The 21158-nt window shown below is 38.0% G+C and overlaps 1 protein-coding gene and 1 pseudogene across 2 annotated transcripts; both read left to right on the forward strand.

Moving 5' to 3' along the window:
• The first annotated feature begins 301 nt into the window (after nt 1–301).
• Nucleotides 302–10155, forward strand: LOC137728308 (uncharacterized; annotated as a pseudogene). The gene is made up of 18 exons (XR_015952448.1): nt 302–436; nt 1083–1765; nt 1812–1906; nt 2022–2084; nt 2460–2533; nt 2946–3126; nt 3230–3413; nt 3555–3611; nt 3974–4174; nt 4262–4389; nt 6355–6426; nt 6514–6612; nt 6901–6967; nt 7042–7161; nt 7566–7634; nt 7847–8189; nt 8282–8411; nt 9110–10155. The product of XR_015952448.1 is annotated as an uncharacterized LOC137728308 (transcript).
• Nucleotides 10156–16142: 5987 nt separating this feature from the next.
• On the forward strand, nt 16143–20707 carry LOC137727691 (disease resistance protein RML1B-like). The gene is made up of 4 exons (XM_088678642.1): nt 16143–16717; nt 16848–17946; nt 18134–18427; nt 18520–20707. The coding sequence occupies exons 1-4, from the start codon at nt 16143–16145 to the stop codon at nt 20554–20556; spliced, it is 4005 nt and encodes a 1334-aa protein (XP_088534768.1). The 3' UTR covers nt 20557–20707.
• The last annotated feature ends 451 nt before the right edge of the window (nt 20708–21158 follow it).

Below are 21158 nucleotides of genomic sequence, written 5' to 3' on the forward strand. Positions count from 1 at the left end.
TTGTAGTGGCCGAACCTGGTGTATTAGATCTTGAATTTTGCAATGAACTAAGCAACGTTGTCTTCAAGTTTTAGAATCCAATTACAAGTCTTGTTCTTTGCTCGATCGAAGTCACTCAAGTGCAAAAGCTAGTAACACATTCCACACCACCACCGCCATATCTATTATACTCGCCCAGCTGAGCTTAATCACGAGTTGTCACAACCTCATTCACAATATAAACATAATTAGTTCATTTACTCAGCCGATAAACATTCTAATTTTTAGGGCAACACCTATTAAACCCAATACTAGTTTTTAAATTAACTTTTCACGCCCAAATTTTATTCGATGTGTATTCCGACGAGCCAATTTGGACCGTGATGGCCGGATTAGTAGCAATGAAGCCGTCGCTCTCTTCCAGGGCTCCGGTTTCCCCAAACAGGTCCTTGCGCAGGTACTCTCTATCTGTATATATGTATATTCTTGAATATATGTGTATAATTGTATGTGTATGATTATATTTGTGCAAATATAGTGGTTGATCGGGATTTGATGCTGGTGGAAATGTGTGCGAAATCAGATTGATTTGAATTTTAAGTCTAATTGTTGGTGAAGTGGTTAATGTGAGCTCGGGATGTCGTAATTTTCTGATCCGAGCTGAGCTTTTTATTTCGTGTTATTATAAATGTGGAATTCATGTTCATTTATTTGAAACTTAATAGTTTGATGGAAACAAATGGTATAAAATAAGTAGATGAATGATTTATACTACAGTTAGTGAGGGTTAAGAGAGCTATGTTATCCGGTCCATCTTTGGTGGTAAGAAGACTTCAGAATGGTGATACATGGCATTACAATAATGTAGTAATGAAAACCTACAGCATAAGACGACTATGGAATAGTTAGGATTGTAGCATATGAGGGATATTTGTTTGGGTTATGATCATATTGACAAGTAGGTTTTTGAAGCTGTATATTTGTTTGCTGAAGGAATTTCCGTAGAAGATGATAACCGAGGGCATAAGATATTAAATACTGATTAAATGAAAGAATTTTCTCATTATGTTTTGTAACATAAGTTTGGATGCCCAACCCACCAGGGTGTTGCTTCACAAGGCTTTCCCAGGGCAGGTTCAGTGGTTGAGCTTCATCCACAAAACTTGAACATTTCAAACGATTGGGTCGGTGGAGCAACGACCGGGGTTCCCTCGCAAGTTGTAAACAAGGGGATCACTCCCTCTGCAATGCAAGATGTACTTGGCCTCGCAACATCAGGACCAACAACTTCCCTACCACCTAGACCACAGGCAGGTTTTGGAATCAGACCATCAAGACCACCAGCTAAGGATTCCAAACCATTAAATATATCTGGGAATGGCTTTGCTCCTGACTCATCTCTTGGAGATGATGTTTTTCTGCAACTCCATCTCAACCAAAGCAAAATTTTCCTCCTAGCAGCGTCCCAGTCTCATCAGCCATTGTGCCAGTATCAGCTGGGATCCAGTCTTCAACTAGCCCAAGACACAGGTTGGTCGCCAGCCTCCGCAGGCCCAGTCATTTAAAAACCCAAACCAACAAGTCTCAGCTCAGACTAGCCCTTCTGGAGTTTCACTAGGAGCTGGGAACTCTGCTTCTAGTTAGTCCCATATGAGATGGCCTAGGATGACTTGAACTGATGTTCAGAATTACACCAATATCTTTGTGAAAGTTGACACAGACATAGATGGGAAAATCACTGGTGAACAAGCCCGCAACCTATTTCTGAAATGGGGACTACCAAGAGGTAGGACAATTTTCTTTGAATTCATCTTTTGGCTTGTGTTTTACAGTTACAGGTGCCATGTGGTTTATTGAAGCTCTTTTCTTTTGTTTGTTTCTCTTCTATGTTAGCTTGTATCTGAACTGGTGCATCTTTGCACAAGTTGTATTATCCCTATCCCGGAGTTAAAGTTGTTTAATTTTCCTCTTCAGGGTGGTGGCACTGGACGACTCACAATGTTTAGTTGATGGCATTTAGCATGAATTCCTGAACATAACAGGCTAGATCAAGCATATTGGGAGATGCTTTGCTACTGGATGTTCCTTTTTTGCTTGATGTGTTGGTAATTTGATGTAAAAACTTACTTTATGCCATCGATATTTTGTAGATATAAACATTTGTAATTGGGAGTAATTTTTTGCTGGACAATTGACATACAAACATCCATAAATACTATAAAATTGAGTCATGTCTGAATGTGCAGTCTAGATTGATAGAATGCATGACATTCATTACACTTTTTTTTTAAAGTTCACGATCAGTTCTTTAATATTAGCAATTTTAATGATTGGCATTTACATGTTTTTAACGCATGGCATTCATCACACTTTCTTTTTGATATAGCATTCATTATAATTGTTCAGCTTCTCTTTCTTCAACAGTTCAACTTTTTGACGTGATCCTCTTTTTTTGATGTGATTCTGTTTGTTCCTTGCAGGTAGAAGAACTGGGGAAAGAAATTTTGGATGCTAGGGAGAAAATTGAATATTTCCGAGTCAAAGGCAGGAACTTGTGAGTATCTCTTGTTCGTTTCTGACCTTTTTGTGCATATTGAACATTGTACAGTAGTTTTACATTTTTACGTTTGAATATAATTGTTCTACGAGTGATAGATTTTTGGATGTCATAATCATTTGTTGCTTTTAAATAATCTGCACTTCTTACTATTTGATTTTGCAGTGTTGTAAGATTTTTTTTTTTTTTTTTAAAATTTTTTTTAATTTTGGATTTTTGTGGTCTGAATTGGTATTGATACTTGAATCCACAAGTACTACTGGGAGAAAGTGCAGATCATCTGTTTTATCATTGTCCTGTAGAATTAAATGTGGCTGAGATTGTTTAAGGAAGGAAATGTAAGTTGGGTAATTCAGGCGGGGTACATAAGTAGTTTTGTGGTGATTTAATGGCTTTTCTGATGGTGCAGTATGCCAGCAATGTATTTTGTTCACCGTGTTTTCTCAAAACTTTGGCTCCGTAGTTATGGAATAAAGTTGGATTTTGTTCTCCACTTTGGCTCCGTATTTTCTCAAAACTATATTTCTTGGCCATATTCTTTGATTGGAAAGATGCTGTTTTTGGATATTCTAGTTTATGTTGAAGGTCCTGTATGTAGGAAGAAATTGTATTGTTCTTGCAGTTTAGTTTTCATAGTTTAGTTGAAGGTCCTTTGCTCAACTTGTGTAAGATAATCCCAACTGAAATTTTCAGGATCCTGTTGATCGCATCCATTTGGATCTTGATGGGCTTGTGAAAACTCTCAATGAGCGCTGCAAGAAGTACGGATTATGCGGAAAGCCTACAACATTAGCTGAGCTACATTGCATTTTATTTGAATTCTATGTAGTGTTTCTTGAGTGCATCATTTTATTTTTCGTTATTGTTCACTGCTGTGGTATTTGTGCTACATTGCATTTTATTCGAATTCTATGTAGCGTTCCTTGAGTGCGTCATTTTATTTTTCGTTATTGTTCACTGCTGTGGTATTTGTGCTATATTGCATTTTGTAATCTAAAATTTTATTTTGTTCTTATAGAGGCTGGTAACCTGGCATCCAAGAAGGAGCCGCTGACTTGGATGTGGATTGGGATAAGTTTGAAGACGAATGTATGCCAAAAATGAGTTTTTATAGATCCAGTATTGTCTCTGAGATAATAAATTTCTGGTAGCACTTAAATTCTTTTTTCCTTTTCACCTTGAGGTAAATGGAGCATATTGCCTGCTGCTTATAGTTCCTTTGTCGTCTGGTGGTGGATTCCCACTATGTTCAGGAGTTTTAACTATTCGATGTGGCTGATTTAGAAGTTTACTTTTCAGGATTCGTTTTTGTCAAGAGCTCACTTTTGATGTGTCAAATGTCTTGGCGCCTCCAAAACAGAAATCATCATCAGTTCAGAAAGAAAAGCTCCCCCAGTTGAGAGTCCAGCTGCTTCTTCTCCTAAAGTTGATGTTAAGTCAGAGAAGCCTTAGTGCAGATGACAAGGTTGTTAAAAATAGAGCAGCATAAGATAAAAATGAAGAGGATTCAGCAAAATGTGCTCCCAACAGTCCATTTGCCAGCAGTAATGTCGGAAGCCCATCTAGAGAATTTTCAGATTCTAACTATGGAAGGACAACTGGCACAGGTGCCTCACCCCGTGATATTGAATCTCAAAGGTATAATTTAGATCTGCAATTTTCTACATATTTAAGATCACCCTAATACCTGCAAAAATTGTTGAAATTCTAAACTTTCATGTGCAGTGATGATCACGGGGGTGCTGTGTCTGTTTTCTGGCAACAAGGGTTTTGATGAACCAGCATGGGGGACATTTGACACTAATGATGACGTTGACTTGGTGTGGGGTTTCAATGCAGTTAGTACCACCAAGGTAAGCTGATATTGTACATTCAATATTCTTTATTATTTTATGGAACTCAATTCTTTGACCTTGTGTTTATGCTAACCGGATCTTGCTCCATGATTGCTGTTAATACCACCAAGTTGTTTGCGGCGGTGATCATGTATCCTTTGTTTCAAGAGTAGCCTCAAGTGTCCTCATGCTTGCTGCGTTTAGTTATCAGAGAAGGATCTAAAGAATTTTAACAATAATAGTTTCTATCTTCACCAAGTTTCCAATTCTGATGGTTTCATCATGTAAATTCGTTAGTAGTACGGATCTTTCGACCAAATATGACGAAATCGAGCTTCCTGATTTTAGTCTTGGTTCACGGTAGGTATAAAAAGAAGGGGATGTGGAATTGTTCTTGGTGCAATTAATTTCACATTGAAGGGGACTCTGGTTTTGGCGTTAGGTCTTGGTTAATCAAGACCATTTTTATGTTTACATTGACAACAGAGGGTGCTGTATTGCACATGGAACATTTTGTAGTCGATGGAACGTTTCCATTATCTTGCACCTTTTAAGTAGGCATGGATTCTAGGTTCCACTGAATCCACTTTCTTTTCTAATAGCTTGGTTGCGTAGCACTTTCAAGCTTTCTGTTTTTGCGGTTTTATATTTGTTGTTATTACTGGCATGCTGGACTGTCCGATAACTGCTCTTAATCATGTGTGATGTAGGATATGGATTGGGAGAGTAATAAGGATCACTATTTTTCTGGCCCTGGGGAGTTTAGGTCTCAACCCTATCAGGACTGGGCCATCAGAAGGAGGTAGCTTTTCCCAGAAGAGCCGCCCCTTTGCTTTTGATGATTCTGTTCCCAGCACACCAATGTCTGCCTTCAATTCAGGATATTCACCCCCAAGGTACAAGGATAGTTCAGAACCTTCATTCGACACCTTCTCCAGGTTTGATTCGATTAGAAGCACCCAAGATACTGGATACTTCCCTCAACCAGAAATGCTTGGAAGATTTGATTCTATGCGCAGCAGTAGAGATTTTGATCAGGGTCATGGATTTCCAACATTTGAAGACATCCCAGACACTTTCGGCTCTTCAGCGCCATTTAGGCCATCACTGGACAATCAAACTCCAAGAAGAGACTCGGACCCCCTTGGATCTTCAGGGTCATTTTGGAAGTCACTTGACGTCAAACCCCAAGAAGAGAATCAGATTTTTTCGAGGCTTCAGCAGCTCCATTTAGGACATCATTCGACAGTCAAACTCCAAGAGGAGACTCGGACGCATTTGGGTCTTCTCCATTTAGGGCATCATTCAACAGTCAAACTCCTTGACGAGACTCGGACCCAATTGGGTCTTCAGGGCCTTTCCAGACGTTAATGGAGACTCCGAGAAAAGACTCTGCTCATTGGAGTGCATTTTATGCCGTTGGTTGGGCATATTGAACATTCTACAGTAGTTTTACTGTTTGCATTTAAATATAACTGTTCTACGAGTGATGGATTTTGGACGTCCTAATCATTTGTTGCTTTTAAATAACCTGCAGACTTCTTACTATTTGACTTTTGCAGTGGTGTAAAATGTTTTATTTTTTGAACATGTGGATGTTTGTTGTCTGAATCAGTATTCGTTCTTGAATTGACAAGTACTACTGGGAGAAAGTGCAGATCATCTGTTTTATCATTGTCCTATAGCTTTAAATGTGGGAGAAAGGTCACAGCTTATGCTGTATTTCAAGGTGGCTTCATTATGTTATTGTAGGCTCGGAATATTTTAAAAGGCATTAGACTAAAAATTGTAGCAATTTTACATCTACTTACTAATATAAGAAATGATTGTTTTTAACTTTCAGCTTTTGAATTCTAATTCGCATCATTGTGAATGCTAGTGCTTTATTTTAGATCTCACACATATAGGGTGTGGTGTTGAAACTGTGATGTATGCTTCTACCTTGTTATATTTGCTCTGATCTATTTTCCTTTTTGGTATAAGGTCTTGTACAAGAGTAGTTGTGACAATCGCCTTAATGAGATCACAGAAGGGGCATCTGCTGATAGACGTGAGGTATGCTGTAGGATACTTGAGCCTAAGCGCATATTTTCATTAATCTTTAGCAACTGTCTTGGCTTAATGAGTACTACATAAATCTAGGCTGAGTCCCTGGCTAAGAAATATGAAGAGAAATACAAACAAGCTGGAGATGTAGCTTCCAAGTTGACTATTGAAGAAGCCACGTTTCGTGATTTACAGGTACCTTTCACCACATAGAAATTGTGGTCAATTAGTGGCCCATGTGTGTGTTTGCTTTTGCTCATTCGAAGATCAAAGTGTCAACTGCTTGCTGTTCGTTTTGTTCATCTGAGTCGCAATTACCTGTACTTGTGAGATGGCATGCCTTTATTTTTTATATTTTAACTTTAAGTATTACATTCTGGAGAAAGTAGGGTGGGAAAATAGAATCAGTTGAATGGTCATACCCCTAGTGGTGTATTCTTTTTATTATCACCGGACTGATTGTCTTATGTGATTTATATGCAGGAGAAGAAAATGGAGCTATACAGGGCAATTGTCAAGATGGAGCAAGAAGGTGATGCTGATGGCACCGATACCTTTTGCTCAACCTTGTTGTTTAAAACATACTTTTGCTCAACTTGTCTAAGATCATTTCCAACTGAAATTTTCAGGATCACGTTGATCGCATCCAATTGGATCTTGATGGGCTTGTGAAAACTCTCAATGAACGCTGCAAGAAGTATGGATTACGCGGAAAGCTTGCAACATTAACTGAGCTTCCCTTTGGTAAGCTGATCTCATTTGTTGCTAATTTCTTGGGAATCTAAGAATCTTGTATGAATAATGATACGAGTACTTCCATGAGCTTATTCTTTATCAAACTATCTGATGGATTTTACATTTTTTTATTTTTTTATGGACTTTGGCTTTGGGTAGTCAATTTATTAATAGCGTTGCCTTTCTAGAAGCTGAAAGTCATTCTGTTGTTAAATCATGAAAATCCTACAGAGAAACCCTTGTTTTCACCATTGTAATCTTTTCCTGATCACTCTGCTTTGTTTGATTTTATCATTTGAATTCTGTGCAGCGTTTCTTGAGTGCGTCATTTTATTTTTCGTTATTGTTCACTGCTGTGGTATTTGTGCCACAATGCATTTTGTAATCTGAAATTTTATTTTGTTTTTATATAGGCTGGTAACCTGGCATCCAAGAAGGAGCTGCTGACTGGGATGAGGATTGGGATAAGTTTGAAGACGAATGTATATGCCAAAAATGAGTTTTATAGATCCAATATTGGTTCTGAGATGATAAATTTCTGGTAGCACTTAAATTCTTTTTTCCTTTTCACCTTGTGGTAAATGGAGCATATTGCCTGCTGTTTGTAGTTCCTTTGTCGTCTGGTGGTGGTTTCCCAATCTGTTCAGGAGTTTTAACTATTCGATGTGACTGATTCAGAAGTTTTACTTTTCAGGATTCACTTTTGTCAAGGAGCTCACTCTTGATGTGTCAAATGTCTTGGCGTCTCCAAAACAGAAATCATCATCAGTTCGAAAAGAAGAAGCTCATCCAGTTGAGAGTCCAACTGCTTCTTCACCTAAAGTTGATGTCAAGTCAGAAAAGCCTCAAAGTGCGGATGACAAGGTTGCTGAAAATGGAGCAGCATATGATAAAAATGAAGAGGAGTCCGCAAAAAGTGCTCCGAACAGTCCATTTACCAGCAGTACCGTTGGAAGCCCATCTAGAGAATTTTCAGATTCTAACTATGGAAGGACAACAGGCACAGAGGCCTCGCCCCGTGATAAGGAATCTTAAATGTATAGTTTTAGATCTGTAGTTTTCTAACTACATATTTAAGATCACCATGATACCTGCAAAAATTGTTGAAATTCTGAACTTTGATGTGCAGTGATGATCATGGGGGTGCTGGGTCTGTGTTTTCCAGTGACAAGGGTTTCGATGAACCAGCATGGGGGACATTTGACACTAATGATGATGTTGACTCGGTGTGGGGTTTCAATCCAATTAGTATCACCAAGGTAAGCCGATATTGTACATTCAATATTCTTTATTATTTTATAGAACTAAATTCTTTGGCCTTGTGTTCATACTGACCGAGTAGTGCTCCATGATTGCTGTTAATGCCACCTATTTGTTTGTGGCTGTGATCATGTATCCTTTGTTTCAATAGTAGCCTCAAGTGCCCTAATGCTTGCCGTGTTTAGTTATTAGAGAAGGTTCTGTGAATTTTATCAATAATAGTTTCTATCTTCACCAAGTTTCCAGTTCTGATGGTTTCATCATGTAAATCAGTTAGTAGTAGTATGGGTCTTTCAACCAAATATGACAAAACCGAGTTTCCTGATTTCAGTCTTGGGTCACTGTAGATATAAAAAGAAGGGGATGTGGAATTGTTCTTAGTACAATTAATTGCGCGTTGAAGGGGACTCTGGTTTTGGCATTAGGTCTAGGTTAATCAAGACTATTTATGTTTACATTGACAACAGAGGGTGCTGCATTGCACATGGAACATTTTGTAGCCGATGGAAAGTTTCCATTATTTTGCACCTTTTAAGTAGGCATGGATTCTATGTTCCAGTGAATCCACTTTCTTTTCTAATATAGCTTGTTGGTTATGTAGCACTTTCAAGCTTTCAGTTTTTTGCAGTTTTATATTTGTTGTTATTACTGGCATGCTGGATTGTGCGATAACTGCTCTTAATCATGTGTGATGTAGGATATGGATCAGGAGAGTAATAAGGATCACTACTTTTCTGGCCCTGGGGAGTTCGGCCTCAACCCTATCAGGACTGGGTCATCAGAAGGAGGTAGCTTTTCCTAGAAGAACCGCCCTTTTGCTTTCGACGATTCTGTTCCCAGCACATCAATGTCTGCCTTCAATTCAGGATATTCACCACCAAGATACAAGGATAGTTTAGAACCTTCATTCGACACCTTCTCCAGGTTTGATTCGTTTAGAAGCACCCAAGATACTAGATACTTCCCTCAACCTGAAACGCTTGGCAGATTTGATTATATGCACATCAGTGGAGATTTTGATCAGGGTCAATGATTTCCAACATTTGATGACATCCCAGACCCTTTTGGATCTTCAGCGCCATTTAGGCCATCACTGGACGGTCAAACTCCAAGAAGAGACTCGGACCCCTTTGGATCTTTAGGGTCATTTTGGATGTCGCTGGACAGTCAAACCCCAAGAAAAGAATCAGATTTTTTTGGGCATTCAGGACATCATTCGACAGTCAAACTCCAAAAGGAGACTCGGACGCATTTGGGTCTTCTCCATTGAGGACATTATTCAACAGTCAAACTCCGAGACGAGACTCGGACCCATTTGGGTCTTCAGGGCCTTTCCAGACGTCAATGGAGACTCTGAGAAAAGACTGATCATTGGAGTGCATTTTAGCCGGTTAGTTGTGCTTCATTTTGTGTTTGCTATTCAATCGCCGTTCAAAGCCTTTCTATTGTGGCGTGGTGGGACGGGCCTTGTGTTTTATGCTTTGAAATCACTGAGCCTGTAATGTATCTTTTGTATTTCATCCTTTTTTGTGTATGCAGGTTGCCATTTCTTCATTATTTTTCCCTTTAGCTTGTTGCGCAACATATATTTCCTCCTGAATTTTGGAATTTTCCTAGTCCTATTGAAGCGAAGACCCCCATAGTTTTTTCGTTTGTTACAAATTGATGATCGTATTATTAAACTTAAGGACTTATTTTGTTGTAATTTCCATTTCCATCTCAAATAAATTTTGTGTTTGCTGATTTTGTTGTTCAGTTCAAACGAGAACACAAGATTTGGCATTTTTAGTCCAACTAGGTCATTCATATCTTTTGCTCATTGCAGTTGAGCTATGGAACTATTTGAGTTTTTATTCTTTTGTCGAATGTTCAATGTCAACTACGTGACTCGTCACTTCCACTTTCACGACGTCACATTCAACTACGTGACACAGCCGCGGGGTCTACCACCAAGAACTGAAGCTTAAGAACCTCCACCTCGATGAGGACGGCAACTTGAAGGTCACCGCTATCGGAGTCAGTGCTTTCTCAGCACACTTGAAGCAGGGTCTCACCTTTGTCGCGGACCCCTTTGAGCTGGGGACTTGTTTGCTCTTGGTGGTTTGGTGGATTTTCTGATTTTTGAGCTATTTTATTAGGTACTTTCAGAGTTAATTGAGCTGATTTTGTGGGTTTAATTGTGTGTTTCTTAATTTTATTTACTTGATTATGGAACTGGGCATGCAGATGAACTTAATTTGGTAGACGGATTAAGCAGGTCGAAGATCTCGAACAGGGGAGGTGGAGAAAAAGCAGGTTTTGACTTCTTCTTTTCTGATTATTATGGCTGGAACTTTGGAAAGAAGAACTTATTTTTGCATTTACCAAACATTTTACACTGGTGATTTTTTCATAGCTGTTTTTACAAAATGTTAAAGCAATCCCAAACCCGTACTGGGCTTAGGCAACAAAGCCTACATATCCAAAGGGAATAGACAAATTCAAAATGATGTGGCACTCAGGCAAAAAGACCCATTCAGCCAAAAGGATCCTTCGGCTTCTGACTCATCATCACTTTCATTTAACTCAAACTGATCATAACTTTATTCACTGGCTTCTGAATCATCATCACTTTCATTTGCTTTATTCTTATAACTTGATCCACTGGGAGCTCTGGTAATGATTGAAGCCGCTTGCACCCAATTAAGCTTAGTCTATGCAACTGAGAAGCTTGTTTGATGCTTGCAGGTATGCTCCTGATCGTGCTTCTACTTAGATCCAAATCTTGCAATGAGGTTGAGCCAACGAGACCATCAGGGATTTCTGATATGCGGGTGCCATGGAGGTCTAGAACTTTCAAAGATAGCAAATGAATAGAGCCAGACGGAAATTCTTTGATTTCGTGACAGCAACAAAATCTGAGAGTTTTAAGGTTGGTTAAACTGTAGATACTTCTTGGGACAACATCAAGGTTCCTGCACATATCAAGATCTAATGTTTCAAGCCCAATTAGATTTCCAATAGACGAAGGGAGCTCTTTGACCGCTGTCTTTTTCAAACTAAGAAAGTTCAGATGTTCCATTGGCTCCAAGATTTGAGGGAATTCCTAAAATGCAGAGCAACCTTTGAGATTAAGTGTGCCAAGAGATTTCAACTTATAGATGCTCTCTGGGATACTTGAAAGCCTTGTGCAAAGTTGTAGTTGAATGCTTGTTAGAGCAGGGAGAAACTCGATTGATGAGTGTAGCTCTTTAACCTCTATTCCACTAAATGTAAAGACTTCAAATGTTCCATTGGCTCCAAGATCTCTAGGAAGTATTCAAGGTTAGAGCACCCAGAGAGATTGAGTTCCTTTAGAGATTTCAACTTACAAATGCCCTTTGGGATACTTGATAGCCTTTTGCAAACATGTAGTTGAATGCTTGTTAGAGCAGGGAGAAACTCGATTGATGAGTGTAGCTCTTTAACCTCTGTTCCATTTAAATTTAAAGCCTTCAAATGTTCCATTGGCTCCAAGATCTCTGGGAAGTATTCAAGCAGCATGAAGATGGCTGGTAATACCAAGGCGGGAGTCCTCACCTCTGAAACTGATGAACACATCATACTTTTCCTGATGAGGGGGGATATCAACATCTTCAGCATCACCAGCTGCAGGATCAACAGCAGTAGACGACGACGAAGATGAAAATGTTAAGGATCTGCAGCACATCTGCAAGAGAGTACTGATGCACTCCATCTGAGTGCAAGATAATAATATATCAAAGAAAGAGAATGAAGCGAGTGCTTGATACTATATCGAAGAAAGAGAATGGATATATCAGAATGAATGAGATTTGCTGAGTTGCAATTGAGAAGAAAATCCAATTAAGCAAATCAAGACAGAGAGAGCTTGAAAGTGGGAAGCAAGCAAGAGAAGAGAGAGCAGTAGCCCGCAGAGACTCAATCAGATTTTAGTTCAGCAATTGTACTTGTTGACTTGACTGAGTTGACTACTTACCCAGCTCATTCACCTTACCTTCCAAGAACAAAAATTTGTTACGGATCTCTTCAACCAAAACCATAAATTAAGTGATTTGGATTGATTTAAATTTTTGAAATTTGATACAACGGATTACTTAATTTAGTGGTTTTGATCTCTTCCTCAAAAATTTAAAGCGTTCAGACACATTGAAAATGACAGATGAAGGGCACATCATCACATGGCAATGGCATCATCAGTTCACACCTTTTATTAATATAGCTGATTACTCACAAGAGACACAACTCACCAGTCACTAGTGCATGGTAGCGGCAAACACACAGTAGCCAATAGGCCCCCCTTCATGGCCTTACGCGCTTTATGTACAAATTTAACTTTGATGCTGCGTCCACTGATTTCATATTTCATCAGCAAATGCAATTTAATTTCTACAAGGACTAAACTAAGTTGAAAATGTACACGATGAAGAATTGAAATATAAAACTTTATTAATTGAAACTACATAACTGCCAAGAAGGCTATATACATTAAAAGGACTACATCTTCACTGACTTGTTATTCAATAAGTTACAAAGCAACCTATTTATAGAGAAAACGAATTCAAACCCTAATCTCTAACGGACAAGTAATCATAAACTTAACAGGCAAAAAAACCTAATCCTTGGCCCACAAGAAAACCCTGTTAAAATAACAATAATACTAAAAGTAATTTTCCAACAACCCACACCAGCACGTCATGTTATGTCGTGACCGTAACATCTAAGTGATATACTTACTAATGCATTATTAGTCTAGGATTTCATGGTGGCAATACTAGGTGTAAGTAAGTCTTCAATTGAAGATAAAACCAATCTAATGCATTTGAATTTTTAAATCAACGAGCGCAATAGCTTGAAATAGAGAACGCCCACCTCCAAATCGGTTTTGGTCGAGTCTGATTTTGAAAAGCAAGGTCCTCTCCATTGAATAGACATGTTTTCAGGAGTCATCGACCCAATAAAGGAAGAGTAAAGTGAAGAAAGAGAGAGATCAGGGTGAGGCTGTCAGTGTGAGGACATGAGTTGGCTGGGTCATGGCTGCTGGCCTTCCAAGCTGTTTTTGTTTTTTTGGTCGAAATGATTTTTGTTTTTTGATATAAGCAATATTGGAGGAGAAGGAAATTAGACATGTTCATAGATATAATTCATGTTAGTGACCATACAAGCAATATTTGAGTATAATAATTGTACTTGATTTTCACAGTTTCTTGGTTATGTTACCAAATTATATTTATATATATTAAAACATAAATTTAAAAAACACTGTTCATTAATAGTGAAAGGACGGACATACCCTCGGGTTTCTTCTTTGTATAACGACTGTTTCATATTTTCTACAGATAAACGTCAAGTTTGCCCTTCCCGGCCACGCGTCTTTCATCGTTTCTTTCTTCCTCTGCTTCCACCGCATCGTTTTAACTTTACCTTTAATAAAGAAATTATCTTGTCTGGAAGGTGGGGAAAGGAAAGAGAAGAGGGATAGTGGCTGGAGTATTTTATTTTCATTCTAAAAAGGCAGATGTGGCTAGAAGAAATAAAGGTTTGTGGGTCGGGAGAAGGAAGAAAACGCCACCCTGTGCCTTTTTTCACCATCTACTTTTTCTGCACGTAGGCAAAACAAGTGCAGCTTTTCAATTGTGATGAAGAAATATTCTGGCACCCTTAGTGTTCTGATTTTTTTTTTTTTAGAAAGTTTTGACGAAAAATTCACAGTACTGTACACTTTAACGAAAAATCATATTTTTATATTAAAAAGTTAATCTTGATACTATTCATTTTACCCTTTATTTTATCTTTATCATTAAAACTCAAAATTTTCAAAACATTTTTATTAATTTTTCTTTTTTTCTTAAGCAGGACAAAATATGAAAAATAAAAAGAGGGAGAAAGTGAAGGATAAAAATAGGAAATCGACAGCAAAAGGGCATCCGTCTACCACCACCAAAGAGGTGCAGAGCCATGTACGAATGTCGATGTTAAATAGAGAAGTTTTGTCGTGGAAGGTGATGACTGGGGTCCAGGCTTTACTTATCATCCCACCCAACCGCCAAAATCCACCACTATCACCAATTCACCATGGTCCATGACTGATATCCAACGAACGATTTGAATAACGTTAAGGTCATTTTCAATCGATGGCTAATCAGAGAGCTTGTTTTAGTCCTCTCGTCTTTTAAGATATTAATATTTTAATAACCAGTACAGAGCCACATTTGCCTCCGTCTCTAACCGAGAGCCAAAGGATCATATGGCTCGTTTTAGACCTGTCACAAAAAATCGTCTCCAACCGAGGACCAAGAGGCCAAACATAATTTATTATTTAAAAAACTACAACGTAAATTCAAATTGTTTAATGTTTTTTCATGTTACTTAATTTAATTTAATATTGTATAATGGCTTAGGAAGTTATAGGAAAAAAATATGAAACAAATTTTGTGAAATAGAAGTTATAGGAAAAAAAATATAATTTAAAAAAAAATCTGAAACAAATTTTATGAAATAAAAGTTATAGGAAAAAAATAAAATTTAAAATAAAATGAAACGAATTTTGTGAAATAGAAGTTATAGGAAACAATGGAATTTAAAAAAAAATATGAAACAAATTTTGTAAAATAAAAGTTATAGGAAAAAGATAAAATTTTAAAAAAATATATATGAAAAATAGAAGTTATAGGAAAATTTTGTAAATAAAAAATAATAGGGTAAAGTACAAAAAACTACCTCAACTATTGGGGTCACATTAGTTTCATACCTCATCTTTTAAAATTGACAATGTCATACCGCATCTTACGAATTTGTGACAATGTCATACCTCCGTCAATTTTTCTGTTAGTTTTTCTGTTAAGTGCTGATGTGGCAAGAGACAAGAACCACTCACTAATCCAGCTGGATTAAAAAATAATTAAATATTTAAAAAATTAAAAATAAAAAAACAAAACAAAAAAAAATTCCTACAGGTGCGGGGACCCTTTTCCCCTCTCCTTCTTCTTCTTCTTCCTTCTTCTGGGTTCTTTTTTTTTTTTTTTTTTTTTTTTTTTTTTTTTTTTTTTTTTTTTTTTTTTTTTTTTTTTTTTTTTATTTTGGGACCACTATGTTGCCATTGATAGATGATATTGATTGATATGTTTCCTGTTTTCTTGAGATTTTCTGTGATCTCTGATTTTTTTGTATAATTAAATCATTCATTTTATGTATTTCTTATATAGCAATTATACTTGTAAATCAAGCTATTATACTCATGTAATTCAATGATAATTCACCCTCAAGACCATCGAGGTATTTAGCCACTTACCTACCAAAGCATGTTGTCTTGCGTGTGAGGTCCAATGACTACAAGTGCTCTAAGTCATCCGATTTGTGCCGTACACGTGTTAGGCTTGTAAATTCATCACATGTTAGGGGGCGTATTGAAAGTATCAATCCCACGTCGGGAAAACAAAAGACCTTGCATGCACTTATAAGTCATTTGGCTACTCCTCATATTGCCATTGGTTTTATTGTGAAATCTCAACTTTCTTTGTCCACAAGCTAGTGATAAGTCAGACCATGACATTGTTTCCATTTGAATGGCTTGGGTTGAATGCTTTAAAGGTTTCAACGTTTTGCGACTTTCTTGCTTGATTGGTTACATTCATCTATAATCAACCACTCGTTCCACTTCATTCTCTTTTTTAATTATACTCACAAACCGTATCAGGTTATTAGCTTGTGCGTTGGGAGGAACAACAAAAGACATGGAGTGTATCATGACTCTGTTGTCTATGTGCCGTAGATCATTAACATTTACTTCTTCTTCATCTTCTGCCACTACTGCCGATGCTGACGCTGGTGGTGATGTTGATATCTCTCCTCATCGGGAAAAGTATGATGTGTTTATAAGTTTCAGAGGCGAGGACACCCGACTTGGAATTACCAGCCATCTTCACGAAGCCTTACTTCGGAAGAAAATCGAAACCTACATAGATTACTGGCTTGTGAGGGGAGAAGAAATTGGACCTTCCCTGCGAAAAGCGATCGAGAAATCTAAGATTTCGGTGATCATATTCTCACAAAACTATGCTTCTTCAACATGGTGTCTGGATGAACTTGTACATATACTAAGATGCAAGGAAGCATATGGCCAGCTGGTTATACCCGTATTCTATGACATCAGTCCATCAGATGTACAAAAACAACAGGGGAGCTATGCAGTTGCATTTGCTCAACTTGAAAAACGTTTCAAGAACAGTATCGACAAGGTGCACAAGTGGAGGGCTGCTTTGACAACTATAGCCAATCTATCTGGGTTTGATAATTCAAACAAAACTGGGTAATTAAGTAACTCCATAATTTGTATAAATTTTTTTTCTACTTGTTATCATTTGATTCATACAAAATTAGTTTAGGCATACTTATTACTAACTATTGTTTGTCCTTCATAATCATATTATACTTGCCAGGACAGAAGCCGATTTAGTCAAGAAAGTGGTTGACGATATTTGGAACAAATTGATTCGTGAATCATCATGTGATTTAAAGGGCCTGGTTGGAATTGAAAGACGCATTGAGCAAATAGAATCTTTGTTATGCATTCATTCACCAGATGCTTGCATCACTGTAGGAATTTGGGGGATGGGTGGTATTGGGAAGACCACCCTTTCTGAAACTGTATTTCACAGACTTTCTTCCAAATTCGAAGCCAGTTGTTTTCTTAGAAATGTTAGGGAGAACTCAGAACAAACAGATGGACTATATCGCTTGCAAAATAAACTTCTAAAAGAGATATTAAAGGAAGAAGGTCTATCCATAGGGTCAACTTTTGTTAGGGAAAGCCTCAGTCGTACAAAGGTCCTCATTGTTCTTGATGATGTGAGTGATTCAATGCAAATTGAACATTTAGCTGGCATTCGTCTTCAGTATGGCACTGGAAGTAGAATCATTATCACTAGTAGAGATAGGAGCACACTTAGGCAAACTGTTGAAGAGGATAAGATCTACAAGGTTGAGGGATTAAAACCGGATGATGCTCTTCAGCTTTTCTGTTCGCGTGCTTTCAAGAATAACAGTACTCGTAGAACAGATTATAAGGAGTTGGCAGACAAGGCGGTGGATTATGTTGGAGGCATTCCTTTAGCTCTTGTACTTTTGGGGTCCTCATTCCTAAATTGTAAGAGCAAAGAAGAATGGGAAGATGAATTGAACAAATTGAAACAATTTCCCAATGAAAATATCCAGAGAGTGTTGAGACTAAGTTATGATGGATTGGGAAGAAATGAGAAGGAGATATTTTTGGACATAGCTTGTTTTCATAAAGGGAAGCATGTGGATTATGTAAAAAAAATGTTAGCTATTCGTGGATTCTTTGCAGGGGCTGGAATTAGAGTTCTCGTTGATATGTCTCTTATATCAATTCATTCAACAAAGAAAACCATAGAGATGCATGATTTGCTTCAAGAAATTGGAAGCACAATTGTTCATGAACAATGTATTGACGATCCCGCTAAACGTAATAGGTTGTTCAATGATGTCGATATCTATCATCTACTAAAAAGTAACACGGTAAGGGCCAAATGAATTCAATTTCCTGTTCTTTTTATTTCCTTTTTTAAGTAAAAGCAAATAGAGAAACTTTAGATGAAAACACACAAAAGAAAAGCTCATTTATATAAAGACGTCAGATTACTACAAATTTAATTATTAATTGAATTTTGTTGTACATGCATTTAAACTTCACTCTTATTGTCAGGGAACTCCAATTGTTCAAGCCATATTGGTTAACTGGTTTAAGATTGAAGAGCAAACATTGAAACGTGCAAACTTCAAAGTGATGTCTAACCTAATGATGCTAATTGTGGTTAACTCTGAAAAGTTTGGCACTTACTGGAAATTAACCGCTTCTCTTGATCTTCCCAATTCTCTTCGTTATCTTTACTGGCGTGGATATCCTTTGAAATCTTTGCCGTTAAATTTTTCTCCTGAAAATCTAGTTGAGCTTCATATGCCTGAAAGCCAAGTTAAGGAGCTTTGGAATGAACCCCAGGTATATATATACTTATTTTTGTTCTTGTAAAGAATGCAGTGTAGGAAGTCTTGCTTATTAATTCTCTGTAGTTTTCTTTACTTTTGTTACAGAGACTTGTGAACTTAGAAGTGATCAATCTACAATACTCTAAATATCTAACAGAAGTTCCGAATCTCTCTTGGAGTCTAAAAATTGTGGACATAAATCTTTGTGGCTGTGAAAGTTTGGTTGAAATTCCCTGGTGCTTTCAACGTCTCCACAAACTTACTCATCTTGATCTTGCAAGATGCACAAGTCTTAAGTATCTTCCAGAGATGCCAGAGAATATTGAAATCTTAGATTTATATCGTAGTGGTATACAGGAATTGCCTGAATCAGTTTGGTCTCACGAAAAAATTTCTTACATGGATATAACAGATTGTAGAGACCTCAAGAAACTTCCAAGCAACAGGTGTAAGCTGAAAGTCTCTGGTTGTTTTGATCTACAGGGCTGCACATCTCTTGGCCAGGTTTCTGAGCTTCCCAGGGATATAAGTAAATTATCATTGGTTGGTTGCAAGAGCCTTGTGAGTCTCCCAACCAACATTTGTAAGTTGAAATATCTCAGGGAACTCGATCTCTCTAGCTGCTCTAAACTTGAAACCTTCCCAGAGATCTTGGAGCCGATGGAATATTTGGAATATCTTTGCTTAAGTCGAACAGCTGTTCTAGAGCTACACTCATCAATCGAATTTCTCCCTGCTCTCAAAAACATTCAACTAAGAGACTGCAAAAGGCTTTCAAGTATCCCGAGGAGCATTTGTAACTTGAAATCTCTTGAGAGACTTGATCTCACCGGTTGCTCTGCTTTTTACGAATTCCCTCCAATCTTGGAGCCAATGGAACATCTGAACTTTCTTAGTTTGAAAGAGACAGCGCTCGAAAAACTTCCTTCGTCTATTGGAAGTCTGATTGGGCTTGAAACATTAGATCTTGATATGTGCAAGAACCTTAACGTTGTCCCAAGAAGCATCTACAGTTTAACCAACCTTAAAACTCTCAGTTTTCGTGACTGTCGAGGACTCAAAGAGTTGCCATCCGGTTCTGTTGGTTTGCTCTCTTTGCAAGTTCTTGACCTCCGTCGCACCCGCATATCAGAAATCCCTGATGGTCTCGTTGGCTCAATCTCATTGCAAGATTTAATTTTGAGTGAAACCAGGATTAGGAGCATACCTGCAGGCATCAGACAAGCTTCTCGGTTGCATAGACTAAGCATAATTGGGTGCAAGCGGCTTCAATCATTACCAGAGCTCCCAGTGGTATGTGACCTTGAAGCACATGGATGCACGTCGCTGAGTACAGTGTCAAGTTCATGGACAGCACTCATACAAGGTTGGGATAAATACGACTCTTTTGGGAAACTTGATTTTTCTGATTGCCGAAAATTGGATCATAATGCAAGGAGCAACATAATGGATGAAGCACATATTAGAATTATGCGAGTGGCAACTGAGCCATTAAAGAACCCTTATGGGAACCCTTGTGTTAGCATTGTATGTCCTGGAAAAGAAATTCCAAATTGGTTCAGCTTCGGCTATCAAAGTGAGGGATCTTCAGTTCATATCAAGCTTCCTCCAGATTGGTTTCGAACAGGTTTATCAGGTTTCGCTCTCTCTGTCGTTGTTTCTTGTGTTTCCAACTGCCAGGGAGACTTAAGGGTAAGAGCTAGTTTCAATGTTAAATTACTGGGTGAAAGCCATGAACTGTTCACTTCTTTATTCTACATCCCAATTCGGAGATTGAATGGCTACTGTTACGACCGACATCACGTGTATGTGTGGAATAAGGCCTTTATAAGTGAAGAGGTAGCAAAAAAATGCTCCCCTGATGTTTACAAACTTGCCAATGAGGCCTCTGTTGAGTTCTACCTGCCAAAGTTTTACGAACAACACACTCCCGGTGCGAAGGTGGAAAAGTGTGGTATATGCCCGTTTTATGTTGAAGATGCTGAGAAATTCAAAGTTGATCATGTCTTCGTATCAGGGGAACCAAAAATACCAGAAGAAACAAGACAGGATGAAAATTTGGAAGCTTGTGGATCAAGTTATGAGAACAAAGCAAATGAAAGTGATGACGAGTCATTAGCCAGTGAATCAAGTTATGATTAGTTGGAAGCAAATGAGAGTGATGATGGTCAGAGGCCTAGTCTTTTTTGACGACTGGTGTTGCTGGAGATCACTTGGACATTAGTTCTGTCCTACACGGATTACTTTTAGCTTTGTACTATTATAAATATCAATGAACGGTGGGCTCGCTCAGTCATTGAGTTGAGATCACAAACTTTTTTATTATCTTTCACTTTTTTAGGTTTTTGTTTTCTTCTCTTTTTTGGTTTTTTTTTTTTTTTTTTGGCCTGAATGGCGCATCAAATTATTGAATTTGTCTATATCTTTGGGAGATGTAGGCTTTTTTGCCTAAGCCTTAGAGTAGAGGTTTATGCCTAGGCATGCACCTGAAGCAAATGCAAGTTAAGAGTACTATGAAGCCATCATGTTAGTGGAAGTGAACATTCGACAAAAGAGAAATACTCATGGTTTTATAGCTCAACTGCCATGAGCAAAATATATATGAATGACCTTGACACGTCCCGATTCCAGTATCCGGAAGACACTGGATTGGCCATGTGATGGTTGACACCCGATGGTGACTCAAGCCATCCCATCTAGTGACGGATCCAAAAATTCATCCGAGGATGGGCCTTTAAGCCAAA

The sequence above is a fragment of the Pyrus communis genome, chromosome 10, assembly GCF_041283825.1.
Source record: "Pyrus communis isolate YQ-2024b chromosome 10, ASM4128382v1, whole genome shotgun sequence".
Classification (NCBI taxonomy): Eukaryota; Viridiplantae; Streptophyta; class Magnoliopsida; order Rosales; family Rosaceae; genus Pyrus; species Pyrus communis.